Raw genomic sequence first — 21,419 nt, forward strand, 5'->3', positions numbered from 1 at the left:
AGACTACCTACTACCTACCTACTAAATCAGCACCAAATCAAGGTTAAATTGATTAAATAAGAAAAATCATGGTTCTGTTTAAATCTCTCTCTTAAACCTTAAAGTACGTGCTAATGTTGTTTCTTGCTTTATTGGATTTGATTTTCACATAAAGACCTACCACAGAATTTGACCTTCCAAGAACAACCAAGCCAAAAGGACATAACCTGCATTTAACTCTCTTTAAAAAATAGAAAAATGAAAATCCAATCCAAAAGCCAAACCAACCCCGCACCAACCAATTCATAAGTAAGTTCTCATGGCTAAAATGAGGAGAGGAGAGACCAAGCAAGTCTGGCATGTTGAAAAATTTCACATCTCTGGGGATGACAACATGAAGCCAAATGTTGCGGACAGTTATGCATGGTGAGTGTTACGAAGCAAGCGCTGACAAAATGTAGCTCCCGGGCACATCATGCGAGTTAGTCTATAATGAATTAAGTCATAAAACCAAGGGCAAAGCGGTGCGGACGAACGGCTGTCTGGAGATTGTCATATAATTTTAATATTTCACTCAGCCTCCCTATTATATTATTATGTTATACGGTCTTGTGTTGATGTGGCAGCTGCAGATGTGCCTTGTGTAGTAAATGAGATCAGATTTAGTTCAGTAGCGTTAAACTTTACAACAGGGAGGATTCAGAAGACAATGTCAGTGCCGTGTGCTGATGAAACAGGGATTGTTAGGAAAAGCACTTAAATTTATATGTAATAGTGCATTTGAAGCCTTACTGTTCCTGATCTAAGATGAATTTGATAAACTTTATACCACAGTGTTAGATATCAGGCCTAGGTAAATTCTGAATCAGCCTTTTTAGATAAATAAAGCATTTGCTAACCACTGGGTCAATTTAGCATGTTCTTTTATAAGCCTTCCAAAGCAAAGTGGGGTGCCGTTTTAAAACTTTTGAGCTTTCATCAAATAGACTATATCAGTTTGAATTGTTAATACATGACGATAAAGCTGTATGCTACATCAACTATCATTCAAAATTAGTTTCCATAAAGTTATTGGACCGCTCAAAATGGCAGCGCCATCGACTGAGTGCACTTTTTGGGCTTGGCTGATGACATTTTGCGAAGCTCTGCGGTACAAATGAGTCGCCCAATGATGTCTCAAGTCGTGCTATATGAAATTCACTTCAATTTATCTTTATACAGTAGCAGGGCAATTTATCATCCCAAGGCACTTATCCGCTTATGGAGTATGTCATCAGTTACCGCAGCAACTCTCTTTCTGCTTATGCATCATACTTTTTCTTCTAAATATGCCAAGTCGGAGAAACATTACTACAATAAGAAATGCTGAATACTTAGCAAATGATACTTAGCAACTTGTAATATGTTATCTTTCTACAATTGATGAACCATTTGGGGGGGAAAGGTCATGTTTTCTGACTGTTGTGATTACATTCAGATTATGAACTTGTAAAACTAATATGAGAATGTAAGATATGTCTAGAAACATGTACTAACCAGGCTGAGTTGTAATTGAAGTACCTTTTATAAACTCCTAAGCACATGCTACGTAAACTGCTTAACTCTTAGCATCATGTAACAAGCTAGCTTTCTCCTACTGACCCTAAAAACACATTATTGATATTTAATTTCCAAGAACTCCCAAATGTGACAGAAAACTCTCTTTCTTCTTTTGCATCATACTTTGTCTTCTTAAAGAGACTATACGGAGTTTAAAAATGTTAAAATGAAGTATTTTCCTCCCCATACATGTTCCAACAATCCTAAGGTGTAGAATGAGCTCAGACATATTCACCACAACTGCCTAAAATCCTGCACTGTCACTCAAAAAGTTGTTCCTTCGGGTCTGAATTGCCGTCATGCATGAGCTTAATATAGAAGGTTCAGTTATACGTAAGACCTGAGGTGGCAGTAGTGAGTATAAAGTGGCCAACTTGCATCTAGTCTCTTTAATACTGTATGCCAAGTCAGAGAAACATTACAACGTGTAACAAGCTAGCTTTCTCCAACTGACCAAAAAAATAAAAACTCCAAGCACATGATTGACATTTCATTTCCAAAGAACTCCCAAATGTGAAAGAAAACTAGTTTGCTGCTTATGCATCATACTTTTTCTTCTAAACAATTTATGCTAAGTCAGAGAAACGTTACCAAAAAACACCCACTGAATACTCTGCAAATGCTACTACTTAGCAACATATAATTTGTTAGCTTTCTCCAATTGATGAACCATTTTGGGGGGAAAGGTCACGTTTCTGACTGTTATGATTACACTCAGACTATGAACGTTTAAAACTAACGTGACAATGTAAGATATGTCCAGAAACGTGTACTGAGTTGTACTTGTATTACCTTTCATAAACTCCTAAGCACATGCTACGTAAACTGCCTAACTCTTAGCATCGTGTAACAAGCTAGCTTTCTCCTACTGACCAAAAGCAACAAAAGTACAAACACATTTTTGATATTTAATTTCCAAAAGAACTTCCAAATGTGACAGAAAACTCTCTTTCTGCTTATGCATCATACTTTTCCTTCTAAATAATTTATGCCAAGGTAGAGAAACGCTACAATAGAAACACCCGCTGAGTACTTGGCAGATGCTACTACTTAATATGTTAGCTTTCTCCAATAGAGTTCGGGAAATTCCACAGTTACCATGGAGATCCGCCATCTTTGCAGCTGTTAGCATACATTTCCATAGACTAACATTATCTAAAAACAAAAAATACATCTAACACACTGTGGTGTTTTAATGTGAACAATAACTCCAGTATTTTAACTTTTAAAATCTCCATTAGTTTACAATTGCTGCTAATCCCATAATGCTTAGCGATATGACATCACATTCCCGAACTCTATTGATGAACCATTTGGAGGGAAGGTCACATTTTCTGACTGTTGTGATTACATTCAGATTATGAACTTCTCAAAGTAACGTGAGAATGTAAAATGAGTCCAGAAACGTGTTCTAAGTTATACTTGTAGTACCTTTTATAAACTCCAAAGCATGTGATACATAAACTGCCTAACTCTTAGCATTGTGTAACAAGCTAGCTTGCTCCAACTGACTGATAAAAATAAAAAAAATAAAAACTACAAGCACATTATTGACATTTCATTTCCAAAATACTCCCAAATGTGACAGAAAAGGGTAAGTGGTTCGCTCTCATTGTCAGTAGGAATAAGCATACAGCTGCGGCGGCGTGCGTTAGCTCGATTCAATAGCTCTCCAGGTCCTTTGGCATTGACGAAAACGTTTACACCGGTGAAATAAACTGTCGGGGGGTCACAGCTGAGGTCGGCACTACTGATGAGGCCTGCTTATTTCACGTGTTGTGGCAGGATTTACAGTCTTCTGGGGAGCTGTTGGCGCGCACGTCCACTGTAGTAAATGTTTACGGTGATGAGTAAGTCAAAGTCACAAAAGAGAGGGAAGGGGAGCGAGAGGAGGGAGCGCACTGTACATCAATATGACTCATGTTTATTATCGCACACATAGACGACCATATGCGAAAAGGATTGCCTCAACGTTTGCCAATTTTTTTTTCTGTTTTTGTGCGTTAATGTACATCAAGTGTCTCAAAAATGATGAAGCTGTGAGATTTCAACCGGGAAGACTGTATCATCTCCTTGTTTCCTCCTCTAACTCTATCTCATCCTTACAATCTTGCTGTTCTTCTGTGACCAATTGATCATGGGAAAGAAAATAGCAATCACATTTACGGCTGCATTATCGTTATTCCAATATAAGGTGACGCAATATCCATATCGCAAATGGACATAATATATTGCAAAATCCATCTGACATAGATCTACACATTTTATGCTAACACTGCTTAAAACAAAAGCACATGGTAACTTATAAAAGATCAGTTTTACACATGACATTTCTAATTTACTGCCATATACTAACATATTTAAGTAATTGTCTTGACACTATTAGTATATAGTAAAACAAAAGGGCAAAAAACACTGAAAGATGAAGCAATTTCAATCACTTGTGCAATCGGAAATGTGCACAACAGGCTACAAAGTTAGTGTAAACAACTTTTAGTAGTTATTGGGTATAGTTATCTCCACCGCGGCAGCAGGAGCATCAGTCACCTCAGCCTCTTAGCCCTGTTCACATTTCTCTAATTGGCACCAAAGTTCATCTAACGCCTCACTCGCGTGTCCGTCTCAGTCTTCCCTGGTTGAAATACACAAAATGTCGAAGCTTTTAATGCCACTGTATTCCTCTGTCGCTAATATTATTCTTCCTTTCTTTTTTCTCTCTCGCTGTCATTTCTGCAGGAGGTAGAGGTCAGTTCTCTTTTTCTTCTTTTTTGAAATGTCTTCATGTTTTATCCAAAGCCACATTCACCTGACATTTTGCCGGTACCAGTCTATTGTGTGGGAAGGATCATGAAAATATCATGAACAAGGAAAGTGAGAAGAATGTTATTGACTAACCTGGCTAACGCCAGACTGCTGTGTGCGCTGGAATCATTTCGAACTGCACAGCAGCCTGGGGACCATGGCCGAAATTTTCGCCTGGATTTGGGAACCAATCACAGAACGAGGAAAGACGGCAAGACCATGACGAGCTATTCGATATACGGAAGCTTGTAGTTTATTTACGGATTTGAAAAAAAAGTTTATTTTTACGGATCAAACATGACAGCAGCAGACGCGACGCTATTTTTCGATAAAGCTTTCGGCCGTGCTCTAAATAGTTTAGCTTGAAAGTTTACAGCGGGTACGTCATACGTCATCTCATGCGATGATACGATTGGCTGTGGCCACGTGCAGACGCAGGATAGACATTCGTAGCGCCCAATGAACGGCTATGGACGATCGTAAACCACACCTCTCCTACGAGAAAATGAATTGGTGGTCCCCAGACTAAATATCATTTGTGATTTTAGTCTGGCGTTAGCCAGGCTAGTTGCGATTAGATTTGCAACTTGTGGTTTGAAATGAAGAGTCCGGCGTCTGTTTGGGAAGAAAAAAATCCCATTCTATTCTTCGATAGGCTTTGAAAAAAAAAAAAAAGAAAAGAAAAAAGATAGGATCAACGGAGGCTAACCGGCGAGGTGGTGACTACTGAACACAAAAACACTAGAAAATAGCAATTAAAATCAAAATGTTTTTATAGCTTTCTATACACTTTCAGCTAAATGTTTTCCTCAAATAATAAAAAATATGGACCCTATCTTGTGCTTGGAGCAATAACAGTGTTGGTCTTGACGAGACAGTCATCATGTACAAAAACAACGGCTGCTCCAGTGTCTAGAGGGTGTTATAAGTTCTCACAGGACGAACTACAAACGTTATTTATCCCACTGTGAGTTAAACACTGTCCGTGTCCCATGAGAAGGAGGGAATACCGATGGTCCCGCTCTGGCACTGCTATTGAGGAGCGCTGGGCTCGATCAACACCAGCACGTGTTTAAGGGTCCATGGAAAATATTAGAGTCTGGTACGGTTTGTAGGACGTAAAAGATTGGGAACACTGTCGAGCCCACGGCCAACCCACTTATGTACATGTCCAACAGGTCTGAAACTGAAGATTCCCCCCATTCAGGGCTAAAGTCTAGTCCTGCTTAGTAATACAAGATAGAGCCCTGTGTGTTTTATGATCAGTTGTTAGCACTTAGCGGTTTAGCCTCTGTTGAGCCTTTAAACTCTTGTTTTTGAAGAAATTAATGGAAAATGTGTCCTCCTGAAGCAAGAGCGTCTATACTCAAATACGCTGTAGATTAGGACAATAACTTTAACTACGCTTAACTCTAATTTTACCAAATATTCCTATTGTATCGACCGAAAAAATTCCGAGTAGGCACAGTCTTGTCTGTAGATCTCATGTGAATGTGGCATTTCTATGCGGCCCCATCTCTCCGCTGTCCGTCTCTTCCACCTTTTTGTGCTTGTCTTTCAACTCCGCCATTTTAATTAGGGAGATAAATGTCCTAATTAGGTGGAAAAAGAGGCAGTGCACTTAAAAGGCAGCTCGCCCCGTGACACCATATGCCTGACACATAGAGTGTAAGCCCTGTGCAGTCGTCTCGACTCATTTCCATAAAGCTCCTCTTCTTCAGCGTCTGCTATAGCTCATTATCATTCTCCAGCACTAATGTACACATTGTAATCAGTGTGCAATGATGATGTAAAGTGGCTCGCTTCTTTCCCGGGCAGGTTGACAGAGACAGTCTTATGGCAGCACAGTGAGTCAAGAAAAGGATTAATTTGATGCTAGCGCTAACAGTTTTTCCCCTTTGTGTTTCTGCAGGACGATTATGTGCGGACCTGGGATGAAAACCAAGGCTCCAGTGACAGTAGGTTATTCAATTTTGCCTTCATTGAAGTTCTATGCACTAAGAATGTTGCTGTATGTTAGATAAAAGTGAAATAGGTAATTGTTAATAGGCACTATTTTTGTTTCATGACCTTATTTAATCAAACTTTCTTGCTTTTAACCACGATACAACCTTGTTGTCTCATCTAAAACCTTGTAGTAGTAGTTTGCTTCATACACGAAGGTTCAACTATCCTCTTGTCTTGTAGCCAAAGTGCATCGATCTGTATTTCTTGGATTTTGCTGCGTGGTACATAGAACCCAAAAGACCGTTAACTCTTCAAACATGCTCTGGGTCGTTCTCCTCTCAAACAGCAAATAACCACACCGTCATCGATTTGTTAGCATGCAGTTCGGCCAAAATGGTGGCTTGTATTTTGGTTTTATAGTATTCCTATCCTTCAAGTCCTCCATCGGTCTTTCTCGGGACCTGAAGTCTGACAGCGTTTTGGCCTCCGTTTTTATATGTGGAGGTGTAAAAATGAGCTCCCTCTGGCCTCTCTGGCTCGTTCAAATCTCCGAACACGAGCTGTCACTTTGATCTGTGCTCGTCCTTATTCCTATTCACCCCCCGCTCCCAGAGAACCTCTATGTAAAGTTCTGAAAAGAGCGTGAAAGGTTGGATTCTCTGAAGTGCAGGTGCACGGAAACCCAGACTGAGATGTGCGAGATATTCATAATGGGACTTTATATAGAAGGTCATTGAAGGTCAAAACATCACCGTATCATGTGCTGCCGGTACATGAGGAAGCTCTCTTGACATGTTTGTCTAAGCTCTCAGTCGCACAGGAGTGTTCCATTGTAGGAAAAGGTTCTCACGCCGTCTTCTGTACTGGGTAGTTTAAGAGTTGAGGTCGTTTCATCTCGTAAGCGACTACAGTAATGATCTCTTAACGGCCGGCTGAATACTGTTGTAGGAGGAACGTTTTATCTTGCTATTGGTTAAAGGCTCTTCAAAGCTTGTCATCTGGACTGGGTTGTTTAAAGTTGAGGATATTTAATCGCTCATCAAAGAGACCTCTTCAACTTAAGTGTTTGCTCCATGCTTCGGTCTGTAGGGGAGGACCCCCAGACTCCCTTTTCGATCATTATGATATGCCATGCTAAATTTGTACAAAGAAATGGCTTGGCTCAACCTTTTGACCAGTCAAACTGGCCCATCCCTGTCGAACTGTCTAACAAGGTGCCACTTCCTATTCCCCATTTGGGCCTAGCGCACTGTCATAACGTGTTCCTGTCAGCTCGGAAGTTTCCCTGACCTGTGTTTGAACCGTGATCCTCCCTGGTGCCGGTCCTGTGCATTAGACAACAGCATACATGTTCTCTGTTTGTATCCGGGGTCAGCTGCTCCGTGTCCACACTTGTAGCTTCTCCGCAGTGAAAAGGTTGAGAGATGTTAGCGCTCTGCTTTATCTGCTCGAGTGCATCTGATGTGCCTCCCGCAGGGGAAGCTAAACATTGGCCTGTCTGCAACACAACGCCAGCTCTGCGCTTTTATTTCCCTCTCTCTGCGCGGAAACAGGAGAAGGCTTATTTTTCAACTTTGGCAGTGAACTCAGCCTTAAGTGAACCACAGCATTTACGTGCTGGAGGAAAAGTTGAAACATTTTAATTCTGTTATGTCCGGAGTGGTCGACTGTCAAAGTATTGAAGTGCTGCGTGGTCTGACGCAGCCTTGAACATCATCCGGAGCTAGTTATTGATACACAGTAAGGTCATCATAACATTGCGGTGGCATAGTGGTTAGTTCAGTTGTCACATTGTCAGGGTGAGCTTCATCCAGGAAACCTATTCCCCAACAAACCTCTAATAATTCTTGCTTGAGATTAGAAGCTGGAATGGCAACGTGGGCAAGGTTGACAGGTATCAGCAGCCAAATTCCCCACGAAACATCTGACAAATCGCCCAAATCTTACGGACATATGGTGCGGCTGAAATTTCTAAGAGTCATGTATTTATGAGTCGCTGCACTCCCCCTATGAGGTGGTACAGCCCCATCCTCTCTCCCACACAGAAAAGCATCGGTTACCTTGGATTACCTTGGATTACCTTGGATTTGAGGTCTTGCATTTAAAATAGGGCTTTTACATCAGAATGAAGTCATAAATTGTACATTTTACAAGGCAAACAGCTCGGTCAGAGCACGCAGACAGCCCTTTTCACCTGCAGAAATGTTGAAAAAGACAAAGGGTTCAAAAAGAAGACCGTTCGAAGGGAATACGGCGGACATGGGTTTGGCTCCGACAGAATGCTGCTCTTCACCCTGAGCTGTCCTGACCAGTAACGTGTACAGACTGAAAATCCTTGATTTGAAGATACCTATTATCAAATATAGGATAAGTTATATTATAATGGAGATGTATTGGTTGAGTGGCAGTGGCTCCACTTACTGGAGAGTTGCCAATTCAAACCTTACTTCCTTCTGTCTTCCAGACGTGATGTTGCTGAGGCTGCACTTATTCAACTCTCTGGAGCAGTGGCTTTCCAATTTAGCTTTAGAACAGCACCTGGCTTAGGAAATAGGATTTCACAGACCTGCTACCATGTGTGACTGCTATAGTTTTACCATAGCTTTACTTCTGAGCTATTTTATGGACCCTATTATGTTTTTTTTTTCCTTCTATAAAACAGGGCTTTTATTGAATACACTGTTTGAGTTTTGTCCTACACGTGTAAAATGAAATGAAACATCCTGCCATGCCTTAATAGCCTTATATGCACCTATGGTCCCGCTTAGCTCTGCATGTAACCGCCCTGAGCGCCAGAGGTGGCCCGTTTGACTCCTGCTGTGGAGCGAGCTTTAATTGAGCCTCCGTCAGATGAAGTCATGACACTGAAGCCTTGTCCTGCGCCACCAGAGCTTAAATTAAGTCCTCTCTACAGCCGAGTCCATTAGTGCCGTTTCCCAAAGACGTAAATGAACCGCTAATTATGGGTTTCAATGTCAGAGTTCAGCAGCATGAAAGGCGAACGGGACGAGGCAAGGGTAGCTGTGAAGCAGTGTTCATTTCATCAACCAGACTAAAAACTCACAGGAGAAGAGCTTAACCGGCAATGATCAAGAACTGAAACTATGACTAACTCTCCAGATACTTTAACAACCTATAAAATCAAACAAAAATGAACATCAGTGAAAGAGGCAGATAGGAATTTGTGATTGTACTTCTTAAGAGTAATTGTGTCCTTTTTTTATTACTTCTACTTGTGTAATATGTTTGCTACATTTCTACAAAGGCTCCAGAGTAAAATGTGAATTTGACCTTGCGTTTTTGTTCATTTTAATTGCCTAACAAGCAGAACAATAGGTGGCGCTGTATGATGTACTTTCAAATGCCACTGACTCGCAACAAAAAAGGTTTGTCCCCGTCGTGTTGCTGTAGTGAGGGTAAATTCAAGCGCAATTTCCGTGTTTTCTTGAATTCTTAGTATTCTCTCTACAGCAATTACTTTAGTACTTTCAAAATTTGACTGAGCAACTTCAACTTCGTAGTCCCTCTGAGTGTTAATGGGATGATTTGGTGTCTCTGGCCAGAAAACCACACTTGCAACTTGACTGCCACCGGACCGGAGCAACCAATACACACTAATGGAATCACGAAGAAGAAGCTAACAGGCTAACGGGCAAAGCTAGCTGCGAGCTAGCCCCACTTAAACAGTATTTACAGCCAAGTTTGAGTGAAAAAATAATTTCCATTGTATAATTGGATGTACAATATCCCTCTGTCCCTTTGTCTTTTATGTCAGCATTTCACGGACAGTTAATAAGGTAAAAAATCGCAACTTGCTACGACCCCTACAGTTGTGCTTATGGCCTCTAGGGGTATGAGTTACTTAGTACTGCTTTAACCGTCAACAGGTGCTTTTTACTCGTACTACTGTATAATAATTATTTAGGTCACAGCTTTTTACATCTGCTTGAAATAGACTATTTACTCTTACTTCAGTAAATATTTAGGTTTCTCTACCCACCTGGTCCATTGTACAGTTGCAATATATTTGTAACACGGCGCTGACGACCTGTATCACAGATTTAGATTTCGACTGTTTTTTCTTGACATTTTGTCATCTATAACCAGAAAGCATATTTGCACTGTCAAAAAAGCTAAGCCTAAAACATAAACACAATGAAGGAACATTGTGAGTTGAAATGTACAATAGGTTATTTCGCAAGCATCTTCAGTTCCTGTTTATTTTATGAAGCATTTGACTGTGGTTCGTTGCTGTTCTGTTTTATTGCTGGAAACTTTACAGTTTGGAACATAGAGCAGCTTTTATGAAACTTTGGAGATCCGATATACAACAGAGGAATGGTTTGGAGTCGAGTAAGATAAGAGCTTAAAAGATTTGAAGATATCAAGGGACCAGAAAAGTGAATGCAATATGTCGCTACCACTTTTTGTTTTGTATCTCGGCACTCCTACAAAACACTGCTTATATCTCCATATGTTTGACGATTGCGGTTTTAGGTTTTGTTCTTTTTGTTCTTTTATGCATTTTGGAACTCCTCCCTTTGAGGACTCTGCTTTTATGGTTGGTTATATCATAGTAATGTTTTCTCTTTTGCAGTCATACAGTGCCAGGGGACCATAGACTGTGAATTAATAATGGACTAATTTCAGCCTCCTTCTTCATGAATCTGTAAGGAACTGGGGGCAGGCTCCATTGAAGTGTTTTTGCCCCTCTTAAAGTCATTATTGAACGCAGGCTTTGTTGCGAGTGTTTGTTGCAACATCATCATATTTGTTTCCTTATGCTATTTGTATTTTCACCCTATGCTAAAACGCTTCTGGCTCCAAAAACCTAGCCAAATTGCTAGCATGAACGAGCTTCCGTTAGCCCACACTGAACACAATGGGGGAAAGACACGCTCACTTAGTCCATACTGAATTTACAGTCTTTGTGGGATCTCTTGAGCTAAGTTTTTAGTCAGAAGTACCCAGCTAGAGGACATGTATTGGAATAAAGTGGAAAACCAGAGGGCCTAGGGCTTTCGCTACAATAGATTAATTTGTTTTGGAATTTGAGCGAAATACTGTTGCTTAGTTAAGAAAGGATATCTCAAATTGTGTTGTAAGGTGTTTCGTGCATGTTTGAGTAATCTTGGAATCGTCAGTGACAACTATTGAGCTATTTTGCTTTAGTTTTTTCATATAATGCTCCACCCACAGAAGCCACCGTTGCACAGCGCACCCCTCCTTCATTCACAGAGCAGCGAGAGGCAGAAACATCCACCGGTGCTAATGTTACAACTGTACTATAACATGTGTCGTAGCATTGCTGGCAAAACTACAACACCAAAGCTGCGCTGCCTCGACAAGACAGTAGAGGCAGCGCAGCTTTGGTGTTTGAAAGGGAGTGAATGGAGGAATTATTCATTTTAGATGAGTACAACATTTCTTTTTTACAAAGTGTAAGATAGTGATCATTTGAAATCATCACCAAATACCTTAAAGGAATAGGCCACCGTTTTTACATACTGAGATATGTTTTTACCTTAGCTTTGAAGAGTTCTTTAGGACCTGTCTGGTCTTCCCCCGTGACTTCTATCACGTAAACACAGCGCAGACGGCGTTAGCATTTAGCCTCTCCTGCTCTCCACTATAGCTCCAAAACTGGTCAAGATAGAAGCTACCAAGCTCTTTCACGTTTTTCCTATTTAAATATGGTTACGTGAAGTGTTACACTACAAAGTATAATTACACAAAATTAAACAATGTGGATTTTCTAAGCGGATAAAAGGGGGAACTATATTGTAAGGCGTAATAATACCAGGAGTAGTTCGAAATCCGCGCAGTAATCTTCACTTTACTGCGCAGTAATCTTCACTTTACTGTGCGGATGCCAAACTACTCCTGGTAGTATTACGCCTACAATATAGTATGGCTAAACCTTTGCACAATTAGGTCTAAACCAAGGCTAAACAATCTCTAAATCATATTTTTTTCCTTTAAACAACTGAAAATGCAGGACTTAAACTACAAAAAACCTCTAAAAAGTCAAATCCCCAAATCCCACCGAAAATCTCTCATTCTAAATTTATGTTCACAGTCTTAGCTTGAAATCTCCACCTGACTCCATCCTCATTTTTAAACATCACCGCTTTAGTGACTCACTCCTTTCTCTTCCCTCGGGTGATCCGCCGAATACCACTATTATTCCACACAGCGCCAGCCCCCTTTTCTCCATCGATTTCCCTTCCTTTGACATAAGTGCGCCATCTTTCCCCCCTAATCTGACTGCCTTTATGAGTAGCTTAATGAAGCAAAGGAATGACAAAAGTCTGAGATTTGTCCCCGTGAGACGTTATTAAATCATTCGGATGTCTCCACTCCGGGCGGCGCAGACGCTCCTGATAGCTCCACAAAGGAAGACAAAGCTTTCCAACTGTCAACACCCGCTTCCAGCCGGGGCCTGGATTTGCATCCCGACGCCATCGGGGCGCGCTCGCTGAATGCGAGAGAGGTCAGGATCATTTGCAGTCGATTCTTCATCCGATTCATCAATCCAACTGGTGGGATTGTAAACAACGGAGGAACACTTGTAATTTGGCCGTGCGCGAACTGCTAATTGCGCTGATGTGCAGTCACGGGGAGATGCTTGGTGGCGCGTGAATGTGCTTTGCTTAAGGAAGGTTATCGCAGTCAAAGAAGCAAGGTGAACTGCGCGGGACACTCTCCGGTCGATCGATGGAGGCGAGTCGATGGCAGGCCAGACTTAATAGATAAAAAAACATGCTGAGTAGACAGTGGGGAAGGTGTTTAAAGGAAATGCGAGGAGTATATTTTTGATAATGGGCGATCGACTTTAAACCCAGACATTCTTATTAGAGCTGCGGAATGTATTTTGAAGTGCAAAATCAACTTTTTAAAGCGTGTCCCCTCGTCAAAAAGAACACCTGCAGTAGGATTTTGCTTTATTCACGCCGTTTAATCCTGTTTACGCCGTTTGTTCCTCTGCTGCTAAAGCATTCCGATGTGTATTTAGTAGAAGTAGAAGAACTGGAAGTGTCCTCTCCATTTTTAAAGCATGTGAACCATCGCCAGAGCTGTTCTCCACTCAGACTGCATGTTCGTTAACATGCCATTTGGTATTTTACAGTACCCTTGATACATTGTACTGAACTTACTATTTATTACAATGTTATGTGCTCTGTAACAATGTGTAATAACTTGTACCTATGAGTTAGATACACAATGGAATAATATGTATGAGTAGTTTGTAGGTACATAATGTAATAAGACATAATTCTAGCTCTAACCCTTAAGCCTTAAACCTAAGGGTCCTATTACATCATGCACCTACAAAAGTACTAATACAGGTAATTCCATTGTGTACGTAACCCATCGGTACAAGTTATTACACATTGTTACAGAGCACATTACAGTGTTCTAAATTTAGTTCAGTACAATGTATCAAGGTACTGTAAAATAAACTGATACCAAAAAGTGTTGTTTCAGCATTTAATTCCCCCTTCTGCCAGCAGAAGGCGCTTCAACCAAACTTTGAGACACAAACTATCGTAGCCCTGGGTCACAAAGTCTTCCTTCCATACAGGGAAATGCCCAAATGCAGATGTTCACAATAATGCCTGTCAAAAAGTCCAGAGTATGAGATTACACTCCAAAAAATGTCCAACGGATACTTTGTCATTACACAGAGCTTTCTTCCTTTTTTCCCCCAAAAGTATTGTACCCCTTGTTTGACCCTTGCCTTTTACAGCAACCCAAGCATTTCAGCATTTCTTATCTCGACAGTTAACCTGTTGCCCCCCCTATCTATATCCATACATACTCACTGCCTCCAGGCTTTTTGTCTGGCAGCGCCTTCTACCCAAGTATGTAAAAAGCAGCTCCTTCCATGGTCACAGTTTTTATTATTCCGAAGTGCTTTCAGCGCAACGATATTTCAAACATTTAAACTCAAGTGTTTTGTTGACTGCCCTGCTATTTTATCTTTTCAATCACGCAAAAGCAGTGCCTTGCAAAGACCCAGGATTAATCTTTGTAAACGAATGGTCAATTGTGAACATCTTTGACATTGAGAAACCAAAACATCACCAATTTTGTTTTAACTATACGGTCTCGCAGCCAGAGTGCCTAAAGCAGATTGCATATCGGCGATTGGGTAACCATTTCCAATAAGCCGGATGGTTGTCGATACCTATAGCCTGATTGCTATCAGGCTTGCACAGTCCTGTCTCCAGCCCGACCCCCTGACCCCCACGACACCTCCCTCTGGCTCCAATCAGACATGTCTCACGTGGGCCTCTTCCAGTATTCCGAGCTCATCTCCCGTCAGGCGCTACCAGCTAGATCTCCCCTCGCTGCATCTTTTTCAACCCTCCTCTGGCCTCCTCACCTTCACATGCCCCAATTTTGTACAGCATCACTCCAGATATATTTATGCCCCAGCCCCATCTGGGACCCCATGCGCGCTACGGAGTTCAAGCAAAAACACTTTGGAGCTGTTTTGGACCCCGACGGGAGGTGTGTTGGATTCACTTTTGTAATTACCCTTCAAAGCGAGGCTGTGAAATTATATCTCGGTGGACAGTTTGAGTATACAGTGTGAAGGGGAGTGCTTTCAGGCGTCCTTGTTGTTCTCGTTGCTCCGTTGCTTGGGTATTTATAAGTAATACATCATTGTTATTGGCCAATGAAAGCAGTATATTACGCCACTAATTAACGCACAGTGACCCGATTTGAATCCCGGCTCGTGCAGGTGCAGATTTGTTGAGTCACTGGGAAAAACACCTTGCCTTGTATAACCTCGCCTGGCTGAATGTAGTGCAGGTACTGGCAAACTTTAAAGGTGCATTATGAAACTTTTCATGCAGGAAAAAAAGTTGTAGTGACACAGCGGCTGTATGAGTGGACAGCATGGGACCTTTACTTTCCATCACAGTGGTCTCTACAACGCTCCAGGATCAATTGTTTTGTAGGTTTTCTGGTGAGAGGCTCCATCAGCAGTAGAATCCTTCCAAACACTTGATTCTGGAGCGTCCTAGAGACCACTGCGATGGAAGGTTAAGGTGCCATGTTGACCACTCATACAGCTGCTGGGTCACTACAAGGTCAAATACGGACAAATATTAACTTTTTTTCCGCAAAAGAAAGTTACATAATGCATCTTTAACCTCTTACCCCCACCTCTTACCCAAATCTAAAAGTTTCTCGACTGTAGAGCAACAGTGCAACACCTCATTTGGAAGCTAAAACCTACAAAATTGATCGGAACTTTTTTGTCACATATTTGAAGAGTTTTTCTCTCTTTTTTTCTTATGTTTTATAGGTTTTTTTGTGTATTTTGTCAGCTTTTGTCACTTTTTCAGCACTTTTTTGTTGTGTTTTTCTTGTGATATTGTTCGCAGTTGTTGTGGCTTTTTAGCATCACTTTTTTCGTCGCTTTTTTGTTGCATTTTGGCAGCTTTAGCATTTTGTTATTGTTTGCTTTTCCGGCACGTTTTTGCTGCACTTTCATCTCTCGTTTGTCACTTTCTTGCTGTGTTTCCTTCTCGTCGCTATTTTTTTTATCGCTTTTTTAAACAAGTTTTTAGATTTCAGGCGTGACAAACTGGTGAAAATGTGCTCGGTGAAGGCGGGGTTAAGAGGTTAGGAACCAAGGCGTCATTGAGTTTTCTCCAGGGGGAGCTAGGTCTGTCACAGTATGGGGTAGTCGAAGAAATACAAAACAGACTAATCGCCTGCATAAAAAGCAACAAAATAGCAGCAGTAATACAATACCATGCTTTATCTATAAGGACAGTGGTGTTGTTCACACTTGGTTATTTCCAGAACTGATCTAAGGTGTTAAATGCTTTGTGGACTGAATTAAACCACTAAACGGGCCTTATTTTGCAGACTATTAAGTGTGTGGTTGGTGGTGTGGTCGGAGTGGCACAGATTGGCACCCTCGTCGCCGTCAATCGACTCCAGCTCCAGACCCGATCGCTGGCACAGTGGCGGCATCAGACACATTTCTTGACCGGAAAATTTCAGATTCAATCAACTTGATTTATCCCAGGACAGGAGGGCAATTAAGGGGTTAAGTTTGCACCCGCAGCTTTTAAGAATGAAAACATATATAGCAAACAAACAGGAAGTAAATAAATCAGCACAGGGAGGACGTGTGTTGTTGTTGTGGGGTTAGTAGCGGTTCAGCGTTAATATTTGAACAGGGTTATGAATCACAAGAGTCATCCTCTGTCGTGTTTTTGGTAATTAACGTTGAATGGAAAAATAGTCTTGGCTCTCCCGTGCGCTATATATAATAAAAACAGAGGGGTATCATTCTGGACTTGCCTGGCAGCTGTGGCTGTAATAGTGGCTTACCACCACTGAGTAGGGAATGAACTAAAATGCCTACAGTGTAGCGCTTTACAAAGGAAATGATTATAGGTATCATGAAAGTAGTTCTGAAATTTGCCAAAAGTGGATGTCACTGTGACCTCAGCAGTACTTATTGTACTCTGGACTAGATATGTTTGAAAAACCTTGATGGAAACCAAGGTATTTTTATTGGAGGGCTGCCTGTTCAGGTCAACGTGACCAATTTGTATGTTCCCAAAGAATTTCATAATAGGTCTCCTAATATAAAAAAAAATGGTATCACAGTGAACATTTCTGAAATGTTTTACCCATTTATTCAACCAACGGTGAAATAACTAAAATAACTAAAGCTTTTCCAAAAAATTATGCAGTATATTGAAGTAATGGTGTTGCCGTTTATATGTTTTGGGTAAAGTATGTTAGTCAGTGTTGTTGAAGTTAAAGCTTGCTCTTTGTACCCTGAGTCTATCGTGAGCCGCACCCCGAGTAATTCAGCTTTCTCATCTGCAGTTAGATGAAGAAAATAGTTCTTTGACCACTTTACGAGAGTACTGAGATTATAATCAGACAATAAGCACACTCCTTGTTACATCCATCCATCCGTTTTCTTCCACTTTTCTGTTGCCGGGTCGTGGGGGCAGCTGTTGGAGTTGCCCAAATCACATTGCACCAGCCCCTTATGGCTCCTCCAGCAGGTGGTGGGTCCACAGAAGGACGGCCTCACTATTCTCAGGCCTGTTGGTCTCTCATAAGGGGCTTCTGAACCGCTCTTTGTCTGACCTGTCACCTATGACCTGTTTGCCCTGGGAGACCCTATCAGGGGCACAAAGCCCCCGACAACAGAGCTCCCAGGATCATCCGGGCGCTCAAACCCCTCCACCACGTCAAGGTGGCGGTTTCAGGAGGGGTCCTTGTTACATGCTTTTGTAAATGTAAATGTACAGAACAGTTGATGGGTTTCCTGAACAGAAACATGAATAGGAACCTCAGCTTCCTTAAGAACTTCAAACTACTGTCTGCAGATAACAAACCTCTCCAGAGATAGACTGAATTATTTTTTTAAACACAGTATACGATAGTTGGGGCTGTGTTTCATATCAATATATCAATAACCTCTAATCATTATTTAAGTAAAATGGCACTCTAGGTTCAGCCTGGCATCGATGTGAAGGCAGTGTACATTCACAAAGACCTCCCACATGGTCCTTACTAACAGGCTGTTGTGATCTGCTGAGTCAGGTCTGACACATGGGGATAAGAAGCGTCACTGCCCAATATGTAACAGTTGTTTTTGCTTGTTTGTTAACCAGACCATTCAGAAGCAGACACTGAACTAGCTAGATGACATCACTTTCGGAGCTGAACTCAATAAGCATGGCTATACTGAACACAGAAGCCTTTTTTATTATTATTTTGCAAACACTGCAAAACTTTTACAAAAGTAATGGACATATGAAGTGAGGAGGACATACAGCACAGTACATGTAACATAGGACTACACACAATACAGACGGCAAAGGGGGAAAACAACTACTCTTGCATCAGTTATACCACCACTACTTTAACAAATGCTGATTTAAAGATGTATGTTCCACCAACTAAAGATACAAAGACACAAACAAAAGTGGTTTACTGACCCAATATCGTCCATATGACAAGGAAAGCTAACCATAATTCTAACGTTAGCTTAATCCTACATGCTAAGGCAAGCTTGGAGTGCATTTTTTTCACTTCGATTTGTATCAAAACTTCAACAGGATCTGATGTAGATTCTACCCTATTTGTGTATGTTAAATATGCTTATAGTTATAGTGGCGGACTATACTAAACTATACTATTTGCATGTGTGGATTACTCTTGTTGTCATCAATATCTGGTGAAAAATATCAGTATCTATCACCTACTTACAAATGAGCAGTTCTTTCCTCTATAATAGCCGTTTATTAAGTTTCAGTCCATTCATCACTATCTTTTAACAGAACCATGTGTGTCCGTTTAGTGGTCAGGCTCGCGCGGACCGTATTAGCGGCTTTATTGAAGTGTGTAAATAGTGGATGAGAAGGTTTGCCCTGTCTGCGTTAGCCTCCATCTACTGGGATAAACCGCACTCAATCGGAGGTGGATTACATTAAAGCACCGGGAGCCTAATTAGAGGAGCTTTAGCGCCGCCGGCATTAGCTTAATACCAAACGAGAGACCTTCATGACGTCCAAATGCAAGTAGGTTAGGTTTTAAATACATGATGTAAATGAAATAGAAGATAGGAATAACCGTAAAAAAAAAAGCAAGTCCTTTGAAGATCCGGGGCTGTTGTATGTAAACTTTATTGAAAAAAAGTCGGACTAAAACCTGAGGCAACAAGAATAAGACCAGTATTACACAGCAAGAAGGTTCTTAGCTCGATCTCGGGCAAAGTGTGACCCATATGTGGGGAGTTTGCATTGTTGCTGAGTTCTCTATCTCTAAAAACATGTACTAGTATTGTATTGTTTAGTTTGATGTCAGAATCCAAATGAGTGGCAAGTCTGTGTTCCTTTTTCCTTGGTTCTGTTTAAAATGATGATGACATACAGCAGGGGTAGGCAACGAGGGCCCGAGGGCCAAATTCGGCCCCCAAGAGAATTTTGAAGAAACATTTATTCAAATACGTGAAAAGGACTCTAAAATGTGAAAAATACTGTCAATATTTTCACATTTCCCAGCAAAACACCGCATTAGGTCATATATTATGTGCAAAACTTATATTTGTAGAAAAAAGGTGCTTTACTTTGGGCTACAATTGTGAGTTTTTCGGCCCTTGGCGTTTTGGAAATGAAGAAAATCGGCCCTCCATGACACAAACTTGCCTACCCCTGATGACATACAGTATGTGCATAACCTCTTGTCATACATTCAAATCATTAATGAATTCTTACCACAAAAGCCCCCTGAGTTCCAACATCATCTGTCCGCGCGCCGCACTTTGAGAACCCCCCCCTTTAATGCAAACACGACAATCGACGCCACGACAAAACAAAATATCGATTTGATTTTACTTAACGGAGCCACGGGGGGGGGGGGGTCTCGTCTTTCCGCGGAGAGATGCCCCCCCCCCGATTGAGGCTGCAAATCACAGCCGGAGACAGAGATGATTCCTGGACCGCCGAGAGCCTGTTGCCATGGTAACGTCATCATCGGCAGGCAGCGCTTTAATCCGCGGAAGCCTGTTAAGTTAACATGAGGCTCCGGCAGCCACCTTATGCTTCTGTGCTCACAACACCGCGACAGTGCCAGCATTGTGGACGCGCGGCCGGCCGACGAGGTTTATTTACTAATGTTTGTGCTATTAGGAGGGAGGATTACACGCGCCGCGACGCTCTGCTCATTTCGCTGGATGGGTGTTATTAGTTATCAGCGGTGAATGCTTAGTTCTTTTCTCCCCCTCCTCTTGTCATTATCGCCGTAAGCTCCTCATTGTGCTTTGTTGGTTACAGAAGAAGCACCCTGCATCAGCTACTTGGCAACCATTGTTTCCTTCATTGGCTCATTTTCAGTCTACCGGATTAGAAATCTGTTGTCATACTGCAAAATAAACACGTGCAGTAAATGTCTCCGCATTATTAGGTACTGGCTGTGTCTTCAACCAGTTACAAGGCTTGTTACAACCAATTCAAGCACAGTATAAAAGTTCGCAGGAGTTTTTTTCTATTCTCCCAACAAAAAATAGAGAGGGAATCAAACCCAAACCCACTGCCTATATAACATTATGCAAGCAAGAAGCAGATAAGGCACTAAGCAATTGTGCTGGTGCTTGTGTCACAGTCATTGGAACTATGATCCATCAGAATGGGCTCTGTGCATGGGATGTGTTTAGATAATTAATTGTGTAGTGTAAAGATTACTTCCTGTCAACATTTTAAAGGAACAGGCCACGTTTTTTCCATATGGAGACATGTTCTTACCTGAGCTTAGACGAGTTGATACGTACCTGTCTGGTCTTTGTGCGTGCCCGTGGAAGAGCTTGGTCGCTTCTAAATTCACCCCGTTTGGAGCTATAGGAATATGCTCAGAGAGGCCAAATGCTAACAACATCTTTGGTCGTTTTGCGTGACTGAGGGCACGCACAAAGACCAGACAGGTACGTATCAACTTGTCTAAGCTCAGGTAAGAAAAAGATAATAAGATTATAAAAAACAAGGTTACCTTAAATAAACAACAAGTCGAGTGTTTTTCATTAAAAAAATTAAAAAATGATATCTGTTAGCATAAAATTAACATTAGCCTTTAGCTTCGAGGCTAAAAAAGCTAGCTATAAACATACAAGTCTGCACCAGTGAAGTATTTACAGTAAAGTTTTGTAGTGTTTCAATATAAACACGAGGCTAACTCTCCATAGGAATAAAACACAAACAGGAAACAGTCGTTACCCAAGGAAGTTCCATTTAAACAAACAACAAGGGGAAATGTTCGCTACAAAAATATGATGTTTAATAGATTGATTTGTGCAAAAGGCCCAATGTTCATTTGCACCAACATGTCAACACTGCACCGTTTCTCTGCGCGGCCTAAAAACGGCTTTGCTTTCGTGTAGTAACTGATTTTATCTGGACTTCTCCAGTCCGATGTTAACTGATAGGAGAAAAAAAGGGGCGGGCACAATTCATGGTCGGGAATAAGGTAAATACAACATTCTGTGCACAGAGCCAATTTACCTTAAATAAATCTTAAATAAGTTGTAAATTCATTCATAAAAA

At 41.3% G+C, this 21,419-nt stretch overlaps 1 protein-coding gene across 1 annotated transcript in view; it reads left to right on the forward strand.

Annotated features, from left to right (window-relative positions):
- spock2 (SPARC (osteonectin), cwcv and kazal like domains proteoglycan 2) overlaps nt 1–21,419 on the forward strand; it is a 67,347-nt gene that overhangs the window by 22,394 nt on the left and 23,534 nt on the right. Inside the window, exon 2 of the mRNA XM_079559967.1 lies at nt 6,293–6,338. Coding sequence (XP_079416093.1) covers nt 6,293–6,338 — 46 coding nt within the window. The remainder of the gene's footprint in view (nt 1–6,292; nt 6,339–21,419) is intronic.

This window comes from Gobius niger (assembly GCF_951799975.1).
Source record: "Gobius niger genome assembly, chromosome: 7".
NCBI classification, from domain to species: Eukaryota; Metazoa; Chordata; class Actinopteri; order Gobiiformes; family Gobiidae; genus Gobius; species Gobius niger.